This window comes from Sceloporus occidentalis, unplaced genomic scaffold (genome assembly GCF_023333645.1).
Source record: "Sceloporus occidentalis isolate IW3139 unplaced genomic scaffold, rSceOcc1.0.p SCAF_1, whole genome shotgun sequence".
Classification (NCBI taxonomy): Eukaryota; Metazoa; Chordata; class Lepidosauria; order Squamata; family Phrynosomatidae; genus Sceloporus; species Sceloporus occidentalis.
The window spans coordinates 208,402,734-208,426,433 of NW_028316981.1; the positions used below are offsets into that span (position 1 = coordinate 208,402,734).

The 23,700-nt window shown below is 39.7% G+C and overlaps 2 protein-coding genes across 10 annotated transcripts in view; one reads left to right on the top strand and one right to left on the bottom strand.

Annotated features, from left to right (window-relative positions):
* IDUA (alpha-L-iduronidase) overlaps positions 1-11,200 on the bottom strand; it is a 67,222-nt gene extending 56,022 nt beyond the window's left edge. For both annotated transcript variants that reach the window (XM_089488700.1, XM_089488698.1), the window contains exons 1-2: positions 10,988-11,200; positions 8,374-8,514 (exon numbers count right to left, since the gene is read on the bottom strand). In XM_089488700.1, coding sequence (XP_089344826.1) covers positions 8,374-8,514; positions 10,988-11,172 — 326 coding nt within the window. In that variant the 5' untranslated portion in view covers positions 11,173-11,200. The remainder of the gene's footprint in view (positions 1-8,373; positions 8,515-10,987) is intronic.
* Positions 11,201-14,251: 3,051 nt separating this feature from the next.
* The window catches only part of LOC149323290 (protein regulator of cytokinesis 1-like), a 30,413-nt gene continuing 20,964 nt past the window's right edge, over positions 14,252-23,700 (top strand). For all 8 annotated transcript variants that reach the window (XR_016272637.1, XR_016272640.1, XM_089488701.1 and 5 more), the window contains exons 1-4: positions 14,252-14,303; positions 19,970-20,102; positions 21,663-21,785; positions 23,153-23,386. Coding sequence is in view for 6 of the 8 variants with exons in the window: in XM_089488701.1 (XP_089344827.1) it covers positions 14,281-14,303; positions 19,970-20,102; positions 21,663-21,785; positions 23,153-23,386 (513 nt within the window). In the remaining 2 variants the exon portion in view is untranslated. The remainder of the gene's footprint in view (positions 14,304-19,969; positions 20,103-21,662; positions 21,786-23,152; positions 23,387-23,700) is intronic.

Here is a 23,700-nt window from a genome sequence, read left to right on the forward strand (position 1 = left end):
GCCTCTTCAAACTCAGCTAAATGCCCAGGCATTTAGATGGCAGAGACAAAAATCCAAACAATGCTCACCCTGCTGTGGTGTGCACCCATAGAATAAAAGGAGCTAACTGAATTATTACCACATTAGTTCCCTTGGTTTTAGCGATGCAATGTATTCCAACTAGCACAACTGAAGCGCAGTAAAACAGTAGGCCTTTGTATGCATACTAGGAGTGAAGCAAGGATTTTACTCTGTAAAAAAGAAGAAAGAAGCACGTAGATCTAGTTTAGTAGATTATGTCCCACCCTACTGAGAACTTCTAAAAATACTATGACTTAATTATAGTGTTAATCCCAATTAGAACAGACCCACACAATCAATGGAATTTATGAAAGTGATGATTTAGCAAGTTCTTCTTGATTTAGTGAGTCTACTCTAGATGGGACTAATAATTCAATTTTGACCAATATTGGGAAGAAAGGGACTTCATTTCCTTAATATTTTCTACTGTTCACCTATCTAAAATTCTAGAGAAATCATTTCAATGCAAACAGATTCACAGAAACATAATATTACATCAGTAATAAGGTCTTCATTAACAGCAAGTCCTACTTCACACTTTGTTTTCAATGCAAGGAATGAACTCTGAAGTAGGTATAGTTATAATTTGAAGATGCCTCTAAGCATGTGCAAAGTGCCTTTGTCCTCATTTCTGAGTGTTGTTGTTTCCAACTTATGGCAGCTCCAAGGCCAAACTATCATGGGGTTTTCCGGGGCTGGGACTGGGTAATTCGCTCAAGGTGACCAGTGGGTTTCCATGGCTGAGCGGGAAATTGAACCCTAATCTCCAAAGTTGTAGTTCAATGCTCAAACCACTACACACTGCAGCCTAATCCCAACACATTTAAGATAAAGAACCAAGGCACATGGTACAGTTTGAACTCTATTACCTCTTTGTAGGAAGGTGATAGTGATTTGAGTGTTGGACTACAACAGGACTATAACTCTGGAGACCATGATTCAAATTCCTGCTGAACCATGAAAACCACTGGATGACCTTGGGCAAGCCACACTCTCTTAGCCTCAGAGGATGGCAATGGCAAACCCCGTATGAAGAAATCTGCCAAGAAAACTCCATGATAGGTTTGTCTTAGGCACTGCTCTTCTTAATAGTATTATGGCCCTTTAACCCAAATCAAAAGTTCCAAACAGCTGCTTGTCTCCTGCTTCTCCCAATCCTCTTTTGCAGGCTCTTTTTGTGAATATGTGAGGGGCTTCATATCACTGCTGAACCATTGTATTGCATCCTCTACCCAATTCCACCCCCAACTATCACCTCATAAGTACAAATTCAGTTGAAGTAGACACACAGAAAGAAAGTGTTCCAAGTCTGGTTCATTTCCCCTTGTAACCACGTTCCCAGTGAAGATGGGGAAGCTTTGTTTTGGGAGTTCAATCTCAGAGTAACTCTTCACTGCATCTGTAAACTGTCCATCCCATAAAGTAATGAAATGCTAATGAAATGACAACAGAATTCCTAGTGGATCTGGTATCTAAGCTACATGTTTCACTCAGGGATAGGAAGCATGTGGCCTCCAAGATACTCTTGGACTTCATTTTCATTCAGGTCTTAACAGCATGGCCCCTGAGGAGGTGCCATGGGTGTAGGACCTCAACACCTGGAGGGCCACAGATTCCTCAGCCCTGTTCTTGCTATTGATTTAGGAACTATAAGAGGCCTTAACTAGTGTTGCATGTAGCTTTTAACAACCTCTTCAAAAATATAAATTTTATAAAACAATCAGTAGGAGTTTCCAAAGTGTCCACCAGCTTGTAAGTGATGAGCAGGTCTTTTATTCTGGAGGGCTCACTTTAATCCTTTGTTATCTTTTACTTAGTGCCACGGTGGGCTTTTAAGGGTACCAGGAACAATGAGTAGTCTTCCTTCTTGTATCTTCCTCCCAAGCTCAGTGAGACGTCAAGGGCAATCCCTGCTTACCCATCTCCAGAGCCTGGAAGAAGGAGATGCATGGGTGCTACCAGGAGCATCCAAAATTTGTGGACTTCTGTCAGTCTGTAGATGTGTGTTCTCTCTGCCTCATTCAAATAACTGAAAAGTCTCAAGGCAAGGCCAGATTGAGGCCATCAAGTTGTACCCAAATTCAAAACTGGGATGTGTTGTCTCCAAGCCAGGGTCACCAAGGTCATATAAGATTCCGGCAAAAATTGGAAAAGTTACTTTTTGAAGTGTAGTGTTCAAAAATCCTAGCCAGCACAGCTAAAGACATCATGCTAGCTGGAGGTTTGGAAAGCCACAGTCCAAATAAGTAACTTTTCCAGGGTCTGCCTGGAGATATGAGATAAGTCTGAAAGGCAGCTAGAAAAAAATCACTGCTTTGTTGATCAGGCAAAGACAAAACTCCAAGCTCTGTCTAATATATATCTCACTTGGCCAGTCATAAAGCCTGATGTGGCACATTGGCCTGTTACAGACTGCCAAAATAAAGCTGCTTCGGGTCTCTTTGGAGGTATGCTGTTTAAATGATGCATGGGTCCTAAGAGTCCAGAGGTCGCGCCAAAGCCACACTCCATTCCTAAGCACTGGAGTGCAGCTTTGGTGCAGCTTCCGGATTCTGAGGATGCATGCATCATTTAAACAGCATACGTCCAAAGAGACCTGAAGCAGCTTTATTTTGGCAGTCTGTAACAGGCCATTATTTCCTTCTATGCTAGACAAGAAACAGGATCTAAAGAACACAGAATCTCAAGCAGTTCACTATTTTGCAATGTCTGCTAGGAGAGCAGGACAGTGCCTTCCTACCGAAGCATCATTAGAGGCATATCATGAGGAAGCTTTATATTTCCTTCCAAAATGGTGACAATCGATATGGCAATGTACAAATTCAGTGCCTTTTGTTCAGTGTATATACAGTACTACCATCCTGTTCTTGAATGTGTGTAGGTGAGTAATCTTCTCTCTGGAATATGAAGATCTCAGAGCATGATCTTAAGCAAAACGCTGTAAACGTCATCATGGAGATGTGCTTTTCATCTACATCTAAAACAAACTAAAAGAAGATGAAACCTTAAACATATTCTTTTTTTCCTCTTTACAACATTTGTATTAGGAATTTTTAAAGTACATTAAAAATTACAGAAAAAGAAAAAAATTACAAGAAAAAAAGAAAAAGAAAATTTAAAAACGACTTCTGATCTTCCTTTCAGGTTATATAAGCCTATAGTTATTTATACCTCTCTATCTAAAAATTATAGTGATTCTTTTCCATCATTAACTTGTTATTTCTAATCATCAAACCCCAAAATTACCAATTCATTTTGTTTTTATTCATAAAAAGTCCATGGGAAGTTTCAGATGGTTAAAAAAATATGCCACTAACAACAATGCTCTAATCAGATCAGACAATTTGTCCACTTCTACTAATTTGATCAGCTTCCACAGCCATTCCTCCATAGAGGGCAGTATTGAATTTTTCTATTTTCACATATAACGATCTTGCTGCTGTAATCATATATTAAATTAATCTTCCATGGTTCTTTTCAAATGTACATCCATCATTCCAAAAGTGGAATGTTTCCATTTTATTTAATATTATTTTCTGAAATCCTACATCTCAAATCCCTTTATTGATTCTAAGCAATTTATTTAACACCTTGTAACAACCTTGTGCATCATTTTCTAGAAACTAATTTTATAAAAATCCTCTTTAAAATCATGAAATAATACAAATCTCAATCCCTTTGAGCACATATTTTTCCATTAATCCAGCTCTCCATTAGGGTAAAAAAAATTAATTCATTTTACCATACATTCTTTAACTTGTTCTTCACTTTGTAGTTAGCTCTTGACTTTCCCCTCTGTCTTACAAGCTTGAACAGAACACATCCCCTTGCACTTGCTTACGTAATACATCAGTTTTTAAAGCAGGTATTGTCTGATATTGAAACATCATTCTGGGCAAAATATTATTTTTCATCACAGAAACCCTGACCACCAGTAACAAATTTAGTTTCTCCTATCCTAATGTGTCTTTCTCAATTCCACTCTATATCTTAACATTTTTATTTTTTTGCAACATACAAAACACATTCATCTTAATCATATAATAATCAACTTTCTTCTCAATTTTAAAAGCAATTCCATTCACCCATTCATCCTGACCTGCTTACTATATTCTTGTTTTCCATTAACACACAGTCTGCCAACAAACCAGAATCTATTAACAATGCCAAATTATCCAAATCTTTTTCCATCCCCTTATTTATAAATTCAGTTTCCAAAATTTCTACTTTATCATCACTTTGTTTTGCAACCACAAGTAATTGCTTTAGTAATTCTTTAAATTCTTTGAACCTTGAACTAAGCTTTGCTTAGGTCTTATAGATTCAGGCCCATGACCTTCCTGATTGTGTCTATCCATCTGGAGTGTAGTCCTCCTCTCTTTCTTCTACCTTTCCTAGCCTTATTGTCTTTTCTAATGAGTCATGCCTTTTCATGATGTGGCCAAAGTACAACAGCCTCAATTTGATAATTGAAGGTGTGGTACACACGGCGCTAAAACACCGTGCTGGTGCCGTACTAAGTTTAAGGGACCGCTTGGAAACTGCATGGGCCCTAACCCTAGTACGGTGTGGAGCCATGACAATGGCAGTGCCCTGTGTATACGGGCACCACCATCGTGAAGTGATGTATGCATAGCGTCTGCATGTCATGCCGCGTCTGTGATGTCATGAGTGCACGTCCGCCCTGCAGGTTCTTTTTCCTCCGCTAGGAAGCCACATGGTTTGGCGGCTGCGGCTTCCCTGCAGAGGAGAAACAGACACTGGCAGGCCTCCCTTTTTGGGAGGTCTGTATCGCACTCATGGCATGAAACAAATCTCCCTGAAAGGGTGGGCTGGAGGCAACCAGTTTTCCTCCAGAGGGATGCCGCAGCATCCAAACTGTGCATCATCCCTCTGTCCCAAAAAGAACCTGGAAAAACCAGGTTCTTCTTTGGATGCTGCACAGGCGTCATGAGTGTGCCATTGGTGCACTCGTGATGTAAGTGATGCACAGCGACATCCATATGCTCCGCGTCGCTTATGTCACGATGGCGGCCCCCATATAGACAGGAAGCTGCCATTCCGATGACAACATGATGTGCTAGGGTTAGCAACTGTGCGGTTGGTACATGGTTCCTAACCCTAGAAACGCTGCCTGGATGCCACTTCTTGGCTGTATGTACTTGGCTTTAGTTAGTGTGCATGTGGCTCCTGTCGCAAAGCTTATGCAGGAATGTCAAGCTACCATTAGTCCTCACATGGAATTCCCCTCAAACATAATTTCTACATTCAAAATGTACATTTGTATTATAAAGTTTTTTGGAATTTGAGGTTTAACATAATTGCCTTACAAATAATTGAAGTTTCATTTTTGTGTTGTTTTAAAGTCATCAGTGCAGGTTTCAAATGTAAAAGCTAGAAAGGTCCAGATTTTTCAAAACATATTGTCTACCTAATGGAACATTGTTAGATTTCAAATATATGTTTCATTTTGGCTCTTGTTTCATCCACTGCACATCCACCCATATCAGTCTCCTGGTGCATGATCTGGCAGACCTCAATGATAATCCCTACCTGGCCCTCTTTCATTTCAAAATAAAAACAAAAACAAGGCAATAGAGACCTGATTGTTTTATTCTTTATTTTGGGGGAGAGGCACCAACACCTGAATTTGCACACTGAGGGATATGTCTGTTTTCCTTAACACTTAGGTGGGTTACAGACCGCCCATTTGGGGCAGCCTGCACCCGCCCCTTTCCCCGCTGTATCGGGGCCTCAGCTGCCAGATCGGCAGCCTCCGAGGCCCCGATCCGCCGCTTTCCAGGCCACGGGGAAGCGGCAAAAGGCCGCTTCCCTGTGGCCTGGAAAGGCGAGTCCTTGGGGCTTCCAAGCCCCAAGGACACCTGGCGATGGCGGGGAGGAGGAGAAAGGGGCCGCTTGGCCCCTTTCTCCTCTGCGTTGCTGGGCGCAGCCATGTAAAGGCTGCGCCCAGCAACGCAAACCCCAGAAGGAGCTCCGTTTTGGAGCTCCTTCTTGCATCGCGGAAAGGGCGCTCTAGGCGCCCTCGCACGGCGCGGTCGTGACGTAGTAATGGCGGCGGCCGTGTGGAACGGCCACCGCCATTTTGTACAGACTGGGTCCGTACTAGGGTTAGGGGCATCAGGAAGTGACGCCCCTTTCTAACCCTAATACGGACCCAGTCCATATTTTCAGGCCCATCTGTAACGGGCCTTAGTCTTTTTAGTCTTCTAACAGTATCTTAGCTGTACTTAGGTTTCAAGTGGGTTTGACTCCATTATCAATGTAGAAAAGAAAGTACTGAAAAGTACATTAAAAGCAGAAAACATCAAGAAGACAAGCTCCCTGTGCTCTGAGATGGTTAACTGTTGATTTGGTTCTTTTAAAAAGCCCAGAGTGTTTCAGCATTAATAAGGAAAAGTCTTTTTCAGGAACTAGAAACAAACACAAATACAAATACATAAACAAACACTAAGATAACTATAACTCAAAATCCCACAGGAATACATTGTTTTTTTTCATATTAGGAATATACATACCCTTCAGCAGAAATCACTGGAGTTGAGAACACTCTCCTAAGCACAGGACCATTGATTATTTTTCATAATACTGTATTTTTAATATTTTTATTATAATCAACAGATTTTTATAGAACCAAATAAACAGCTGGCCATCTCAAAGTCCATGGAGCTTGTCTCCTTATTGTTTTCTCCATTATCACTGAATATCTTTGTAACTGAGCACAGATACCACCAATTAGGTACTGGCACTTCTGTCTAACATTTCTTAGCCTCATCCATGCAGGGCAAATTTAAACTTACAAATAAACATGGACTATAGTGCTCAAGAATTCAGGAAGGGAGCAGGAAGGTATAACCTTCTGTTCAGATACTCCATTTTTGAAATTACAGTTTTTGAGAGAACAGTGCTATCTTGACCTGTTTCCAGAGATGCCTGTTTGCTATGTACAGAATGTGTTGTGGTGGATATTTTAACAAGCAAAAGCATTTACATAAGGCGACACCAATGCTAGAAACACCAAAAAACAAAACCCCAAATCCCAGAATATGAAGTAACACCAGCTCCTACCAATATCATATATTGTCAAAGAGAAATGTCAATTTAACAAATTGTAAGTTGTTATGGGAGCCTTTTAGGATGATTAGCTGGTTATAAAGACTCTAAATAAATAACATAATGCTATATGATTTTGTATTTTTCAGTTCTCTGTTTAACATTCTAAAAGGAGAATTCCATTTTCTATAACCAATTGAAATATTTCAATTAAGTAATATTAAGTAATGATTGATCGCAGTGTAATCAGCATTACTGAATTCAACTGTATTTAGTTTTTGACAACAAAATTTGACTAGATGTGAAAGTGGAGCTATACTGTCACATGGATTTGGTAACAATTAACAATGGAAAGAAGTCTGATATTTCTGAGTGAATACCTTCCCCATATAATCAAATTCATCCTTGTCCAGAGAATTGTCCTTTTGAAAAGTGAGTTGTTACAGTTTTGAGCTGGTTTCAATAATACTGTGTGTTGTTGTTGTAAATTGTTTTTATGTGACAATCTTCTAAAACGCCTTAAGGGCTATAAGTCATGAAGTAAGACATAAAAATGAAAAATAAAAAATGGCCTTCATATCTTACGAAGAGTAGTATCAGTCTAAATTATTAACCCAGTTATAAAGGACAGTTCTGTTTATTTAACGTGTATATTTTCATCCGCACTTTCAAGTACAGTCGCCCCTCCATTTTCACAGACTTGAAGTTCACATCCCTCATCTGTTTGTAGACTGGATCGTGGCTTTGGTGCGGCTTCCGGACTCTTAGTATGTATGCATCATTTAAACAGCATACCTCCAAAGTGACCCGAAGCGGCTTTATTTTGGCCTGTCTGTATGGGGCCATGAGTAACCAAGGAATACTTCAAGAAAATTGGCCTACCATTACCTATCTTTACACTGATAAACATACATGGGAAACAAAGTAGGTTTTTTTTGGGGGGGGGGGGGTTGGGATGTTAAAAAAAAAAAGACTTCTATTCCTATAGCATGCAAGGAAGCAGACAATTTTTGTGGAATTATTTGCAAGATTAAAGTTAACCTTTTTTTAAAATTCCCACATACCCTAACTCTTTTCCCAAAGAACAAATAGCAAGACTTCCATATAGTTTTTGAACAGTCTACATATCCAGATAGTTTGCAAGAATAGATGTGAGTGGTTTAGCTCATAGGGCTTTCAGGTCAACCAGACACGAGCAAATAGAAAGAAATCACAAAATATTGGATAGACAATGTGACTTACCCAACTTGAACAAGTTCCAGAAGCCAGTGGATTCTAATTTGTTCAATGCCGTTATGTGGTACAGAAGAAATGTAAGCCAGATTTATTGTCTGGTCTTTACTGAGATCAAACAGATCTGCTCTGCTGTGTGGTAGAGGAGGACTGAAAAGATGAGGGAAAACAAGATTGATATAGTACTTTTAATAGTTTAAATTCTTCCCCTATAACAATTCCAACTATCTTTATAACCCCACTATCTGACAGGTCACCAGTATTATCTCCAAATAGCAGATAAGAGAAAGCATCTAGCCTAAAGTCACTTAGGCTGTACCCACACTGCAGAAAAATCCAGTTTCACATCACTTTAACAACCATGGCTCAATGCTATGAAATTCTGTCATTTGTTGTGGCACCAGAGCTTTCTGACAGAGAAGCCTAAATGTCTCAAGAACTACAATTCCCAGCATTCCATAGCACTGAGCCATGGCATTTAAAGTGATGTCAAACTGGATTATTTCTGCAGTGCAGATGCACCCTTACAAAGTTATGGGGTGAGATATCGACATGCTTTTCACAGCTCATTCTGTAACAGTGGAGGGCAAGGCAAGATACCTCAAAAGTAAGTCCCAATATTTTCAGTGGGGTTTACTAACACAATCGGCTCTTGATATCTGGCTGGGGTTTGGTTCCAAGACTCACTGTGGATATCAAAATTTATGGATGCTCAAGTCCAATTAAAAACAGGGATCACAGTAAAATGGTGTCCCTTACATAAAATGGTAAAATCAAGGTTTGCTTTTGTGTGTGTGTGTGTGTATGTATGTGTGTATATATATATATATATATATATATATATATATATATTCATGGATGGTGGAATCTATGGATAAAGATTCCATGGATATGGAGGGCTGACTGTACTTATTTTGTATTTACAACCCAAGTCATGGCCTTATGCCAGTTCTGCTTGTTGTAAAGTAAGCATTATGCTATATACAATCTTTCCTTGTGACCATTACTCACACATGAATACTGCCCAGGCCGCTGACACATCAATATGCAAGGTTATTAACTAGGTGAACATAGAGACATGTACTCTGTATCAGTGTTACTAAAAGTGGTAGTCAAGAGAGGGGTGCCATTAGTTACTGGCACCTGACAACTTTACAAGAATGAAAAATTGTAGTCAATGAGTACAAATATGGTACCCAAGACACTGGAAAAGTAATTCTTGATCCCTACATCAGATAGCTTGGGAAGTGCTACTCCATATAGCTGTGCTTCATTTTCCCTAAATCAAGTTCCATTGATACAGAGCAAATAAGCTACAGTTTATTATTGGGTCCCCATGGCTCCCATAGGTGCCACACATTTTTGTGGATGTTTAAGAGATATCAGGGTCATTCACACATTTTTTCTTTAGTGCAACTATGCAAATCACATTCCAGGTTTGTTATTCACACTACAGAACTGCTTCGATCCACACTGATGCGCTTCTGTGCGAGTTTGGTTGGTCACATGTGCAAGCATTCAAATAAAGATGGAGTCGATAATGTGAATGCATTTGGAGCCCCCTCCCTTTTTGGTATTTAGCGTTTTATCCTGGATCTATTTGGACTTATTCACATCAGTTATTCACACTACCGACGATGTCAATGTTTTTTAAAAACTCAGGGGAAAACCCAATATTGATTATACTGGATTAAGAGGGTTTGGGGCCAGCTCCCCCCCACCTCAACTTAAATTGGGTGCATTTGAGATGTGCATGGACTGAGATTTAACCCGGATTCATCCTGGATGATTTTCACAGTGTGAATAACCCCTTCATTCCCTGCTCCTATGAATATCTGCCTGTAGATAAGTTTCATGAAATCAGTGGGACATCTCTGAGCCAATAAGCATGTCTACATTTGATTCTCAGGCCAGTGGTAAGTCACCTTCAAAACTACAAATCCCAAGATTCTGTATGATGGAGCCAGGGCAGTTAAAGTGGTATCAAATGGCACTATTTCTACAGTGCTGATGCACCAAAGAGTGTGGGTGCCTCGCAAAACTACATATCCCAGGATTCTGAAGCATGGTGCCAGGGCAGTTGAAGTGGTGTCAAACAGCACTATTTCTACAGTGCTGATGCATCACTCAAAGAGTGTGGGTGCCTCGCAAAACTACATATCCCAGGATTCTGAAGCATGGAGCCAGGGCAGTTAAAGTGGTGTCAAACAGCATTATTTCTACAGTGCAGATGCACCCAGAGAGCAGAACTACACATCCTAGGATCCTGTAAGATGGAGCCAGAGCAGGCAAAGTGGTATCAAATTGCATTATTTCTACAATGTTGATGCACCACTAAAAGAGTGCGGGTGCCTCACAAAACTATACATCCCAACATCCTGTAGCATGGAGTCAGGGCAGGTAAAGTGGTGCCAAATGGCATTAATTCTACAATACAGATGCACACAGAGAGCAGAACTACACACCCCAGGATCTTGTAGCATGGAGCCTTGGCAGGTAAAGTGGTATCAAACTGAGTTATTTCTAATGTAGATGGACCCCTCTGGAGCAGCAGAAAATAAGCTACTGATTGATTATGATCAATGAGGCTTCATCCACCCCCATCCCCCCATCCCTTCCTTACCAGTATCCAGTGCTTTTCCAGAAGTGTTTTAATGGTCTTTCTGTCTGTGAGACATTCACCTGTATAAGGAAAGCCCCCAAAGCCACTTCCACCATGAGACCCCAGATCAATGCAAAGCCCCACATCCTGGGAGTTCTCAGGAGAGACCAAGAAAAGCAGAAGTTAGTCCAGATCCAGAATCCCATTTCTGGTCCATGCTATTATGCCTTTCAAAAGAAGAACAGCCCCACTCCCAGGCAGCCTCTATAAATCTCATAGGACTGGGAGGGGTGAATAAATGGGGATTGCATATCATCTCACATCACTTTGTCTGGCTGGATGGCATTCCTTCCCCTGCTTGGCCTGCATGCATTAGGAAATCTGCAGGAAGGAAACAGGATGAAAGGAATGAAAAACCTGCTCAGATGTTGTTGCAAAGTTGCAATTTTGTTGCAAACTCCCCTAGGTTTCAGACACGATGGTTTCTCCTCTTTTAACTTCCTGCTTTGCTACTTCTGCGCACAAAGGCCACATTGTGCCCAGCCCAGACATGCCTCCTAGGAAAAGAAGGCTGGGGATGATGGGTTTTACTCTGCAGGCTCTCACACTCTCTTAGGCTTAGCGTAAAACCTTGCAGTGAAAGAGCAGTAAGAAAACAGTAAAAGCCCACCATCGTCTGCCTCTTTGAGCTTAGCATAAAAGCTTGCAGCCTAAGAACCTGGAGAGTAAAACCCATCATCCCCAGACTCTTTGAGCTTAGCGTAAAAGCTTGCAGTATAAGAGCTTTTAGGGTAACAGCCATCGTTCCCAGCCTCTCAGTTTAGTGGTTCAACCATCATCCCCAGTCTATTTCAGTGTAGCATAAAAGCTTGCAGGGTAAGAGCCTGCCAAGTAAAAACCATCATCCTCAGCCTCTTTGAACTCAGTGGGATTTCCTGCTCTTTGATCTTAGCATTAAAACGTGCAGTGTAAGAGTTTGCAAAGTGAAAACCATCATCCCCAGCATCTTTGAGCTTTGTGGCTGAACCAGCATCCCCAGACTCTGAGCTTAGTGACTCAGCCATCATCCATGGCCTCTTTGTGCTTACCATAAAAACTTGCAGAGTAAGAGCCTGTAGAGTAAAAACCATAATCCCCAGCCTCTTTGACCTTAGTGGTCCAACCATCATCCCCAGCCTCTTTGAACTCAGTGGGTTTTCCTGCTCTTTAAGCTTAGAATTGAAACCTGCAGTGTAAGAGCCTGCAGAGTGAAAACCATCATCCCCAGCCTCTTTGAGCTTAGTGGCTCAACCATCATCCATGGCCTCTTTGCAATTACCATAAAAAATTGCAGTGTAAGAGCTTGCAAGAGAAATTAATTTGAATCAAACACATAAGATTTAATAAAAGAGTTAAAAACACACGATCAGAGTAGAAATCATGTAAGTCTATATAATCATCTGCTATAATTAATTATATATAGATAGTAAGGAACTATATATATTCATATATACTTTATAATCAAAATATGTACCTTTAACTTTAAAATCACTTAAATGGTTAATCTAAAAGTCAAAGTCCCTTTGACTGAAAGAGAATTTTATAAAATTATAAATTAGTAAAAGAAATAGTTTTTAGATAAGCTTTTTATATCATGCTCCTTTTATAAAAGGTTTGTTAGGCTATAAGTTTCTAAATATACCAAACACTTGAACACTGTTATCTATTAATACATTGCTTTGAAAGAATAAAGGGGGTGGTTTACATCTTTGACAATAAACTACAATTCCCACAACATTGAGCCCTGACAATTAAAGTGATGTCAAACTGTGTATGTATATGTGTGTGTGTCTGTATATATATAAATTTTATTAATAAAACATAAAATACAAAAATCAAACACACATGGATTAAAAAGACAAATGCATATGCCTTCAATAAGCAATTACATAAAATCAAACTGGATTATTTCTGCAGTGTGGATGCAGTTTTAGGCTGCATAAAATTTCCCCAAAAGCGCATGGTGTAGTGGTTTGAGCGTTGGACTACAACTCTGGGAGACAAGGGTTTGAATTATTGTTGTTGTTCGCCGCCTTGAGTCCCTGTATTGGGAGAAAGGCGGGATATAAGAATATAAAATAATAACAATAATAATAATAACATAATCCCATGATCACCAGTGATAAAATACTGGAAGAAGAGTTAGCAAGATGTGATAATATAGAGTCTTGCAATGAAATGGGAAATGAACATATTTAAGATGACTTTAAACTCAGTATAAGAGTTGTACTTTAGTTTCTATGAATCTTTCCTTTTGTTATCATATCTTTCCTTTTGGAATCTTTGTAGTTTTTTAATCCACAGAGAAGTTTTCGTAATCTTCAAAATGCTGTGTGTTGATGGGATTATTTAAACATTACCCAAAGGAGGGGGAAAAATAGCAAAGTTAAGAGTTAAAAGGAAGAAATAGGTTTCCAACTATTAAGAAAGTAAATACATAGCAGAGATTGCTGTTTCCTGTAATAAGGACAATTTGATCTAAAAGGGTCCAACTGTGAATCTTAACATACTCATGTTATCCAAGTTATCCACAATTGTCAATGTTAAACTTTCGCTGTTTGGTACAATCTGTTGTATATTGTTTTGTATGGAAATTTTATGTGTATTGTAATATTACTTTGATTTCTGCAATGGCCATTGGCCAAAAGCAATAAAGAGAGAACTATTAAGAAAGTAGAATAACTATTAACTAGGAATGACTAGTATGTAAACAATGTTATTACCAGTGTTTTATTTGTGTGTTATAAATGTTATAAATATGTAAAAAAAAAGACTGAAAAAGAAACCAATGTGACCTTGGGCAAGTCACACTCTCTCAGCCTCAGAGGATGGTAAATAAATTTATTACTATTACTATTATTATTAAATCCTCTCTGAGGAAACTTAAAAGGTCTTAGGGTCACCATAAGTTAAAAAAATGACTTGGAAACACACAACATTAAAGAGAAACAACTTTATTTCATTGGCCATAAGGTCTAAACTGGCAGCAGAACTTCCCCCCAGACATCCTGAAGGGTGCCACTTGTGATTTGTTTTCAAACTGACAAAAGGGCAGCCATTTTTTTCCCTCCGCCCTTGGATCCACCAATCAGCTCTTTTATCCAATCACGAGAACGGTTTCTAAAACAAAACAAAGTCCTGCTGCGAGTGAGAAGCGAGCCGTGGTTGGCTGTCCCTTTGGCCAATCAGGAGGCGCGCTCTCATAGTTTAAATTTTGGCGGCTGCAGCCACAGCAGCGGCGATTCTTTGGTTGTTTCTTCTCCTTGGCAGCAGAGATGGCGAAGCCTCTCAGGGAAAGGTAAGCCCAGGCTCCAGGGCTCCAGAGAAGGGAAGGCTATGCCCAGTTCAGGCAGGTCTCTCTGCTTTGCTTCAGAGGAAGGGGCTGTCAAAGCCACCTCTCCTGAGGATGCCTTGCCTGAGAAAGCCCTGTAAGATTCATGGGGCCAGCAGGGGAATTGGGCACACAAACACACACACACACACACACACACACAAAATATAGGGAGCTGCCTTGAGTCCCTATATTGGAAGAAGGGCAGGATATAAGTTAATAATGATGATGATAATAATAATATAGGGAGCTGCCTTGAGTCCCTGTATTGGAAGAAGGGCAGGATATAAGTTAATAATGATGATGATAATAATAATATAGGGAGCTGCCTTGAGTCCCTGTATTGGAAGAAGGGCAGGATATAAGTTAATAATAATTAGCTTGCCTCTTTGTGTGTCTGTGTTCCATCCCTGTTCTCTTTTAGGCAGCGAACACACATACAAAGGCAAGGTGTTGTTGTTGTTGTTGTTATTTCCCTCCATTCTCCCAATCTAGGGAGATGCCTTGACTCCCTATATTGGAAGAAAGGTGGGATATAAGATAATAATAATATCTTTGTGTGTCTGCATGCACACCTAAGTGCCATCCCTGCTCTTCTTTAGGTGGCACTCACACAGGCAACACATAAAGAGGGCATGCATTATTATTATTATCATCTTATTTCTCACCTTTCTCCCAATTTGGGGACCTGCCTTGGGTCCCTATCTTGGCAGAAAGGCAGGATATAATAATAGCAGCAGCACCTTGCCTCTGTCTGTGTGCCATTCTTGCTCTCCTTTAGGTGGCATACACACAGGCAAGGTATTATTATTATCATTATATCTCATTTCTCACCTTTCTCCTAATTTAGGGAGCTGCCTTGAGTCTCTATATTGACAGAAAGGCAGGATATAAATTAATAATAATAGTAATACCTTGCCTCTGTTTGTGCGTTTATGCATATGTGCCATCCCTGCTTTCCTTTAGGTGGCACACACACATAAAACACAACACACAGGCAAAGCATTATTAACTTATTTCCTTTTCTCCCAATATAGGGAGCTATCTTGAGCCCCTATATTGGAAGAAAGGACGGATATAAGTATATAATAATAACAATAATAACATCCTGCTTGTCTGTGTGTTTCTGTGCATATGTGCCATCCCTGCTCTCCTGTAGGCAGTGCACACATACAGAAGCAAATTATTATTATTATTATTATTCTAATTTACTTTCACTCTGCCTTTCTTTCAATATAGAACTGGGACCCAGAGCGGCTCACGATATTTAAAGAACAGTACAACTTAAAACATAGAAAAGGGGGTACACTGAAATAGAATTAAACTGGGAAATGGCATCAAAGAAGCACTGGGAGGAATTGGGCTTTGAAGGATTTGAATAAGACATCTGTATATGTTTTAAAGTTATCACATCAAAGTTAAAGGCTATAATCATTGCTAATGTAGTTGCCATTTGCTTTGCTTTGCTTTGCCTTTTCAGCCTTTTTGACATGTGTGTTTTCTTATTCCCACCTATACTTAGTTGTCTCTCCCAGTCATTGCACAGGCATCATTTATCTTCGTTCCCTCCTTGTCCATCCAGCTTTTAGTATAAGCACAAACCGTTACGCCTGCCAGAATTTTGTAAGTTCCTTGGCATCATTTTCCTTTGCTTTGTCCTTTATACTCTTTGTTACATGCCCCTAAGTTTTACCCTTATCTGTGGGTCGTATCAACCCCCCCCCCCCAATTTTGGCCTCCAAACTTGCCCTTGGCTTATACATTAGGTTGACTTATAGCTGAGTATATACGGTATATCTTGCCTTTCTTCCAGTATGGCTAACTGCAAACTTAAAGCAGGGCATAGTTTTTTGTGGGGTTTTTGGGCTATGTGGTCATGTTCTAGAAGAGTTTCTTACTGATGTTTCTCCAGCATCGGTGGCTGGCATCTTCAGAGAATGCTTGCCTGGAAGAGATTGGATATATATATTGTGTGACCTGGAAACGCAGACGTGATTTGCATGTGTATTGTTTTAAAACAATACAAAAGAATTAAAAAAGTATAAATATAAAATTTAAAAATAATTAAATAATTTTAAAAGTTTTTTTTTTTTAAATTACACACTCCAAATATTAAAATGTATTAAAAGCTATATACAAACCTTGATCTAACTTCACAATATTTGAAAGCCCAACCCTCATCAGATTTAAAAAGCACCAGCTGCCAATCCTGGCCTCTCTAAGGAGGGAGTTCCAGAGCCAGCGGCCTGTAAGGTAGGTTTATTTGAGAGTAAGACCTTTCATCTCAGTGAGGCTTATTTCCACAGCTGTAGCTACAAGGGAGTGGGTAAAATGAGAGCATGACCCACCCAAATAACAATTATGCTCCTCCAGTGAACTTTTCCTTTGAACCCCACCCCAAATTTCTATCATTGGCCTGCTGCTTCGGGTCTCTTTGGAGGTATGCTGTTTAAATGATGCACACACCCTAAGAATCCGGAAGCTGCACCAAAGCTGCACTCCAGTGCTTAGGAATGGAGTATGGCTTTGGTGCGACCTCCGGACTCATAGGACCCATGCATCATTTAAATAGCATACCTCCAAAGAGATCCGAAGCAGCTTTATTTTGGCAGTCTGTAACAGGCCATTGTGTTAATTTAAAGCTTCGGATGAGCATTTAGAAATACAGCTTAGGAAGATTTTATTGGTACAGGTTGCGTCTCCCTTATCCAGAATGCTTGAGACCAGAAGTGTTTGGGATTCTGGAATGCCTTTATTTGCCTATACGTACATAATGAGATACCCTGGAGATGAGACCCGTCTAAACACAAAATTGATTCATGGTTCGTATACACATAGCCTGAAGGTAGTTTTATACAATATATTTTTCAATAATTTTGTGCGTGAAACAATGTTTGTGTATACTGAACCATCAGAAAGCAAAGGGGTCACTGTCTCTACCATCTGTGGAAAAAATTTTGGTTTATGGAGTATTTTGGAATTCTGGAAAAGGGAGCCCCAACATGTATTTTTTAAAAATGCTCTCCACCTTTCAGTCCTAGGGACAAGAGCCCTAAGGATGCAAACAGTCATGGCAAAATCCCTGACAATGCCAGTGAAAACATGGGTAGGAAATGACCCTCTCGATGTAATTGGATTGTAATGCACACCATCTGACCAGTGACTAAACTGACTAAGTCTGATAGAACAACAGGTTATCATCATACATATCCACCCCAGTTTAGAAAATACTGTGTCACTGAACTGAAAGTGTTCAAAGATATAGGCATGTTAGTCTAGATCAGTATGCAGAGGGTCAGTCAGCTCTCCAGATCCATGCATTCAAGCATGGCTTGAAAATGTTCAAAAATATATAAAGAGCAAACCTTGAATTTGATATTTTATTTAAGGAACACCATTTTACTATCCATGTATAGTCTTCTATTTCAGGGGACTTGAATATCCACAGATTTGGCAACCAGTTTGGGGCGGGGGGGGGGAGGGTCCTGGAACCAAAGCCCACCAGATACCAAGGTCCCACTATAAAGGAAGATTGGAAAGAGAAACAGTAGAATTGGAATATATCTACAAACTCTTCAATAAATGGGGTAAACAAAGATGATGGTTTCCTGGCACACTACATATGTCATAATCATTACACATATCATAACTCCCCTAGACTCATCAGGGCTCTTGGTCAGTTCATCACATCACCTTCCTGGTTATCAGCCAGGATCACACTATAGCTGCAACTGCACAGCAGAAATAGTGCAATTCAACACAGATTTTATTGCTATAGCTCCGTGTTCTGGAATTCTGAGATTTGTAGTTTATGAGATAATTAGCCCTTTCTCAGAGAGCTCGGGTGCTACAACAAATAACTCCCGCCACCATTCATATAGTTCTATTCCCCTTGGCTTTGGGCAGCATCCTTTCTCCTGCCTTTTTTTTAATGCTATAAAATAGGTCCGTTTTTTCATTATAATCTAGAAGCGGGACAAGAAGGGAAAAGCTAAAGATACCTTGCCTGACCGATTGACCTGATAAGATTAGCTTTAAAACAGCAGCAGAAACTTATCACCCATATTTCACACATTTGCTACACAAAAACATGGCATTGTTCAGGTAGCATTTATATGATTCCCTTCCCATCCTGCCATAAGATCTTATTCAGGGATTCATGCCATTATTTTCTTGTTATCTTATACCTTTTTATTTTACAACTCACTTTCCAGCCAAGCTTAGCTCTTAAAAGTCACACAACAGTATTCCTAGAATATAAAATTATGAAAACGATGTATGAATAGATACTGGGCAGACGGGGGAAACCACGTGCCGACCTCTACATGGAAAGCATGTATCCTGTCACTGAGTTGTATGGGACTGAGCAAAAAATGTCAGCTTTGGACATTGGTAGAGTGGGCCCTTGGTATATGCTGGGGTTTGGTTCCAAGACCACCGCATGAATATCAAAATCTGTGGATGCTCGAGTCTACGTAGTGGGATAGTAAAATTGTGTCACTTATATAAAATGGAAAAATCAAGCTTTGCTTTTGGAAACATATCTTTTTTTGAAGATTTTCAGTCTTAGGAGGGTTGAATCTGTGGATACAGAGGGCCAACTGTAGATAAGGAGAGTGGCATCCATTACACACAGTAATTTCATCGACTAGTAATATTTTATTGTATTTTGCTGAATGGCCAACACAGCTGCTCTTGCATATAATTCCATGCACATAGGAGCTCATAAAAGTGGGCAATAAGTTCAATAGATCTTTTCAAGCTAGACCCTTTTAAAAAAAGGTTGTGAGTGGGAAAAGTAGCTGATGCTGAAGATATGCAAACTGTAATAATCAGAGTTTTAACACAGTATTTCATTGTGGGGTGGCAAACATTCAGATTACTGTATATACTACTTCACTATAAGTCAACCTAATGTATAAATGGAGGGCAGGTTTTGGGACAAAATTATGGATTTTGATATGACCCATGGATAAGTTGAGGGTAAAATTCAGGGGCATATAACAAAGGATCTAATAGATAAAGCAAAGGAAAACAATGCCAAAGAATTTACAAAATCCCAGCAGGCATAACCGTTTGTGCTCAAACTAAAGACTGGTTGGATAACAGAGTAGAGGACGGCCAGTGCTTCCAGGACAGATTACACTCTTTCCTTTCATCAGGGGATAGTTCCTGGGTTTTTGCTTTTTTAAAGCAAGAGTTAAGGTCCAATACTTACTTTGACCGGTGGATAAACTGACTAAAGTTTTTTTGGATTCACTTTTTGGACTTAAATTTCTAGACTTATACATGAATATTCTATCAGAATCTGTGACTGTTTAATTTTTCATCCCAACAGTTCTGTGCAGCTTTAAACAAACAATTAAAAATCCTCTTTCTGAAAGTATATTTGAACTGTTTCTGCGCCTAGGTTAAACACACATGTTCTTTGTAGGTAGCAAATAGAAGTAAAAAGAAGTTTTTATATTAATACGCCGAGAGTTTGTAGATGATGCGCTTATGTGTTTTTTTATAACATCAACAGAGGCTAAATTGAACAGGATTAAAGTGTGGGGGAGAGGGTAAACTGTCTGGATAAAACTAAGCCATAGACTTGGAATTACTCGCTTGTTTTCTTTTTTATTCTTGTTTAGTGAGGCTTTAGCTTCCTCGCTGGTGAACAGTGTGACTCAGGCATTGGGAAAACTGGAGGATTTGTGGAATGAAATGGGCATCAGTAGAGAACTGCAAATCGAGCGCATGCAGGCAGCAAAGTCCCATGTTGAGGTATGGAGCATAGTGGTGGCTACATAATGTATAGGGTTCTTGCTTTAAATAGCTCTCCCCTGCCCCACTTTCCTTTGTGCATGATGTTGCATGGATACAAAGCATAGCTCCCTTAGAACTTATTTCATGACAACAGAACTCTAGCTTGTATAGTTCTTAAAGGTGTTTAGGTCATGTTTGCTAAAATCTCGGTGAATCAATGGAAACTTTGTTAAGTCAGCACATGTGTAGGTTTCAATGATTCAACAGGTCTACTCTAGTTGGGACTATTAATTCAATATAGGACTGTGCCACATGCTCACTGCACAGGAGTTAGTATGCAGGTATCTTGAAGACAAAGAGACACACTTCTTGCTTCTTGTAGACACTCTAGAGCAGTGATGGCAAACCTATGGCACGCGTGCCAGAAGTGGCACTCAGCCCTCTCTGTGGGCACACATGTTGTCACCCTAGCACAGAGTTTGCCAGAGTTTCTTACTAGAAAGCCAGAGGGACGTGGCACTTTGCAATAAATAAGTGGGGTCTGGGTTGCAATTTGGACACTCGGTCTGTAAAAGGTTCACCATCACTGCTCTAGAGAATGTTTAAATGAGAGATTTAGCCCATTTGACAGTGGTAGGCAACTTTACCATACCAGCTATTTTTGAATTACAACTTTCATAATCTCTGCTTGACAGCTATGCTGAGTAGTGCTGATGGGAGTTTTAGCTCAATGATTCCCAAACTTTGGTCACACATCACACTCTGGTAGCTGAAGCTGCAGAAGAAGAGTAGGTAACCATGGGCCTCAAAATGCAGTGGTTCTCAAACTTTGGTTTTCCAGGTGTTTTGGATTTCAACTCCCAGAGGCCCCAGCCACTTTGGCCAATGGACAGGAATTCTGGCAGAAGACGTCCAAAAATTTGGAGGACCAAAGTTTAGGAACCACTGCATTTGGAGGCCCACTGTTGCCTACTCTGTTTTGTGCCTTCAGGCACCAGAGTGTGATGCTTAATTTTTGCCATCTGTCAAATTCTAAATCTTTTGCTCGGTTGTTTGTTTAAGGTACTTATACAGTTTTTCAGGTATATCTCAAATCAGTTTGCAGAAATCACCAAGAGAAAGGGTCCAAATAAAAATGATACAACAAAACAGATAATGCAAACATGACAATAGTAAAAGAGGTTTTGAAAGTGTCCAGTCTTAAATTGTATTTCTTCTTTTTTCTGTAAATGTTAGCAGCTGGGGGAAGGAAGGGGCTGCTTCACCTTGAACACTGGATGCTTGATGTTGATTGCTCGCCATACTGTTGTTGCTTCTTCCGCTTCCAAGACAAGATTATTCTTCAGCCAGAAAAGGCTTTGTTAACTTAGAGCCTATGCAGACCAGCCATTAAGGCCAGCTTGGAGGCAGAGTCAGGGTGTGGTGTCCCATAAAGTATGGGGGGGGGGGACCCAGAAGTACCTTTATTCATAATTTAATAATTGGTGCAGTGTTGCAATTAGCTAAATATTGAATATGTAAGTGTTAATACATTTGATAGTGAGGTATGCTGACATTTTATGTGTGTATTCTGGGCAGGATCTCTTGAATGCAATGGTTGAAGATGAAAATAATATGAAAGAAAAAATTGAAAATGACATTGAAAGACATAAGCATCAGTTAAACATGCTCAGAGATGACTTAAAGCTGGACCCTTACCAGGTAAGTAGCTTCTCAGCTGTTTTGTTCTGATAACAACAGTACTAAATATGGTAGAATGAAGATAACTGATATCAATATGAGTTCTTCATTATTTGTTCTCCACAGAACTGATCTCTCTAAAATGCATTGGTTTTGAAAATGTAGAACTCGTGCATGTACAAGGTTTTTGGTTTCAACATCTGGGTTCCGCATGTTATAAGAATGGGAAGGTATTATCTTGTTTAGAAGGATCTTGCTGACCTGACAAAATTCCAGTATCAGTCTGCTTCTGTGGCGTTCTGCTGACTTGTGTGAACTGTATCCATAACTGAAATGCAGTTATTTTTCCTGCCTTCTGTCCCAAAATAAGGGGAAAGAAGCAGCCTTATTTTCTCTCAGTACATTTCTTGCTGCCGTCTGTTGTAAGGTTAATCCATAACTGCACAGTTCAAGAAGTTCTACATGAGAAAGTTAGCTGTGAGACCTCCCTTGTGATTTTTCAACACAATATGGGTTTGTAGAAGCTATTTTGTACTCTCTCTCACTGCTTGATTTTTTGCAGAGTTTTGACTACAAATAAATAAATGTTGGGTTGATTGAGCTGTCATACATTCATGTCAAAATCAGTTTTGCAAGTGACAAATATGTGGCAGTTCTGCTAGCAGTGTCAGGAATGAGGCCTCTTCTATATAACTTCTGCAGAAGCTAGAGCATCCACATTCTCGAAAGAAGGACTTCTTCTCCTATAACTATAATGAAGCTTCAGTTCTCCTCCCTTTGATATCCTGGCTTTCCCTGCTGGTCATATGATAATATGAAGAAAAATGCCAGGTTCAGCAAGCAGGCCATCATCCACAAGATACAGATCATATGGGCCCATAAATATAGGCTTCTATAACAGCTCTAGGTTCAACAACTTCCTTGGTAATCATAGGCAACCAAAAACTCTGTGCAGGTGAACAAATGGGTGGAATGCTCTATCCCTCCTTTCCAGGTTTGTTGGATAGAACACTTTCTTTTTTAATCTAGCCGCCTAAATGGATGGGATACCAGTGTTGAAACTCAGCATACTGGCCTTCAGCAGTGTATTTTAAATTTGTGAATCTTAATATGCAAGTTTACTATCCCATTGCACTTGCAGTGGGGAAGTGGATCTTTGGAGTCCTTTGGCAGTAATTTGTAATTATCATGTTGCTTCATTCAGGTTCTTGCTTTTCCTAATGATTTAATACATTCAAGGTTTGATCAGGCAGTTGATCTTTTCCTGCCAAAATCTTTTGACTGATCAAATGCCCACCCTATTTCAAAATAGAATATTGCTTGCTAAAGCACGATTTCTGCTCAGTGCCGCATTTGCCACTCACAGTATTGATTATGTGTCTTCACAGGTTGGTCCTGGTTTAACCATCCTTCAGGTAGAAAAAGAACTTCGCGTGGCTTTAGACAGTGCTCTTAAAGAAAAACATGAAAGGTTGACAATGCTGCAGCAGCTACAGCAAGAAGATCAGGCGCTGTGTACAGAACTTTCCTCAATCCCCTACTATATACCTACTGGTAGTATTCCGAGCAGTTTGCAGCTAAAAGAATTAAAAGAACATATTGAGAAGCTCTTGAAAATAAAGGTATTGAGTTTATGTACAATTACTATTACCAGATTACCAAAACAAGGTCCAATACTTACTTTGACCCGTGGATAAATTGACTTAAGTTTTTTTGGGTTCACTTTTTGGACTTAAATTTCTAGACTTATACATGAGTATTCCATCAGATGCTGTGACTGTTTAATTTTTCACCCCAACAGTTCTGTGCAGCTTGAAACAAACAATTAAAAATCCTCTTTCTGAAAGTATATTTGAACTGTTTCTGTGCCTAGGTTAAACACACATGTTCTTTGTAGGTAGCAAATAGAAGTAAAAAGAAGTTTTTATATTAATAT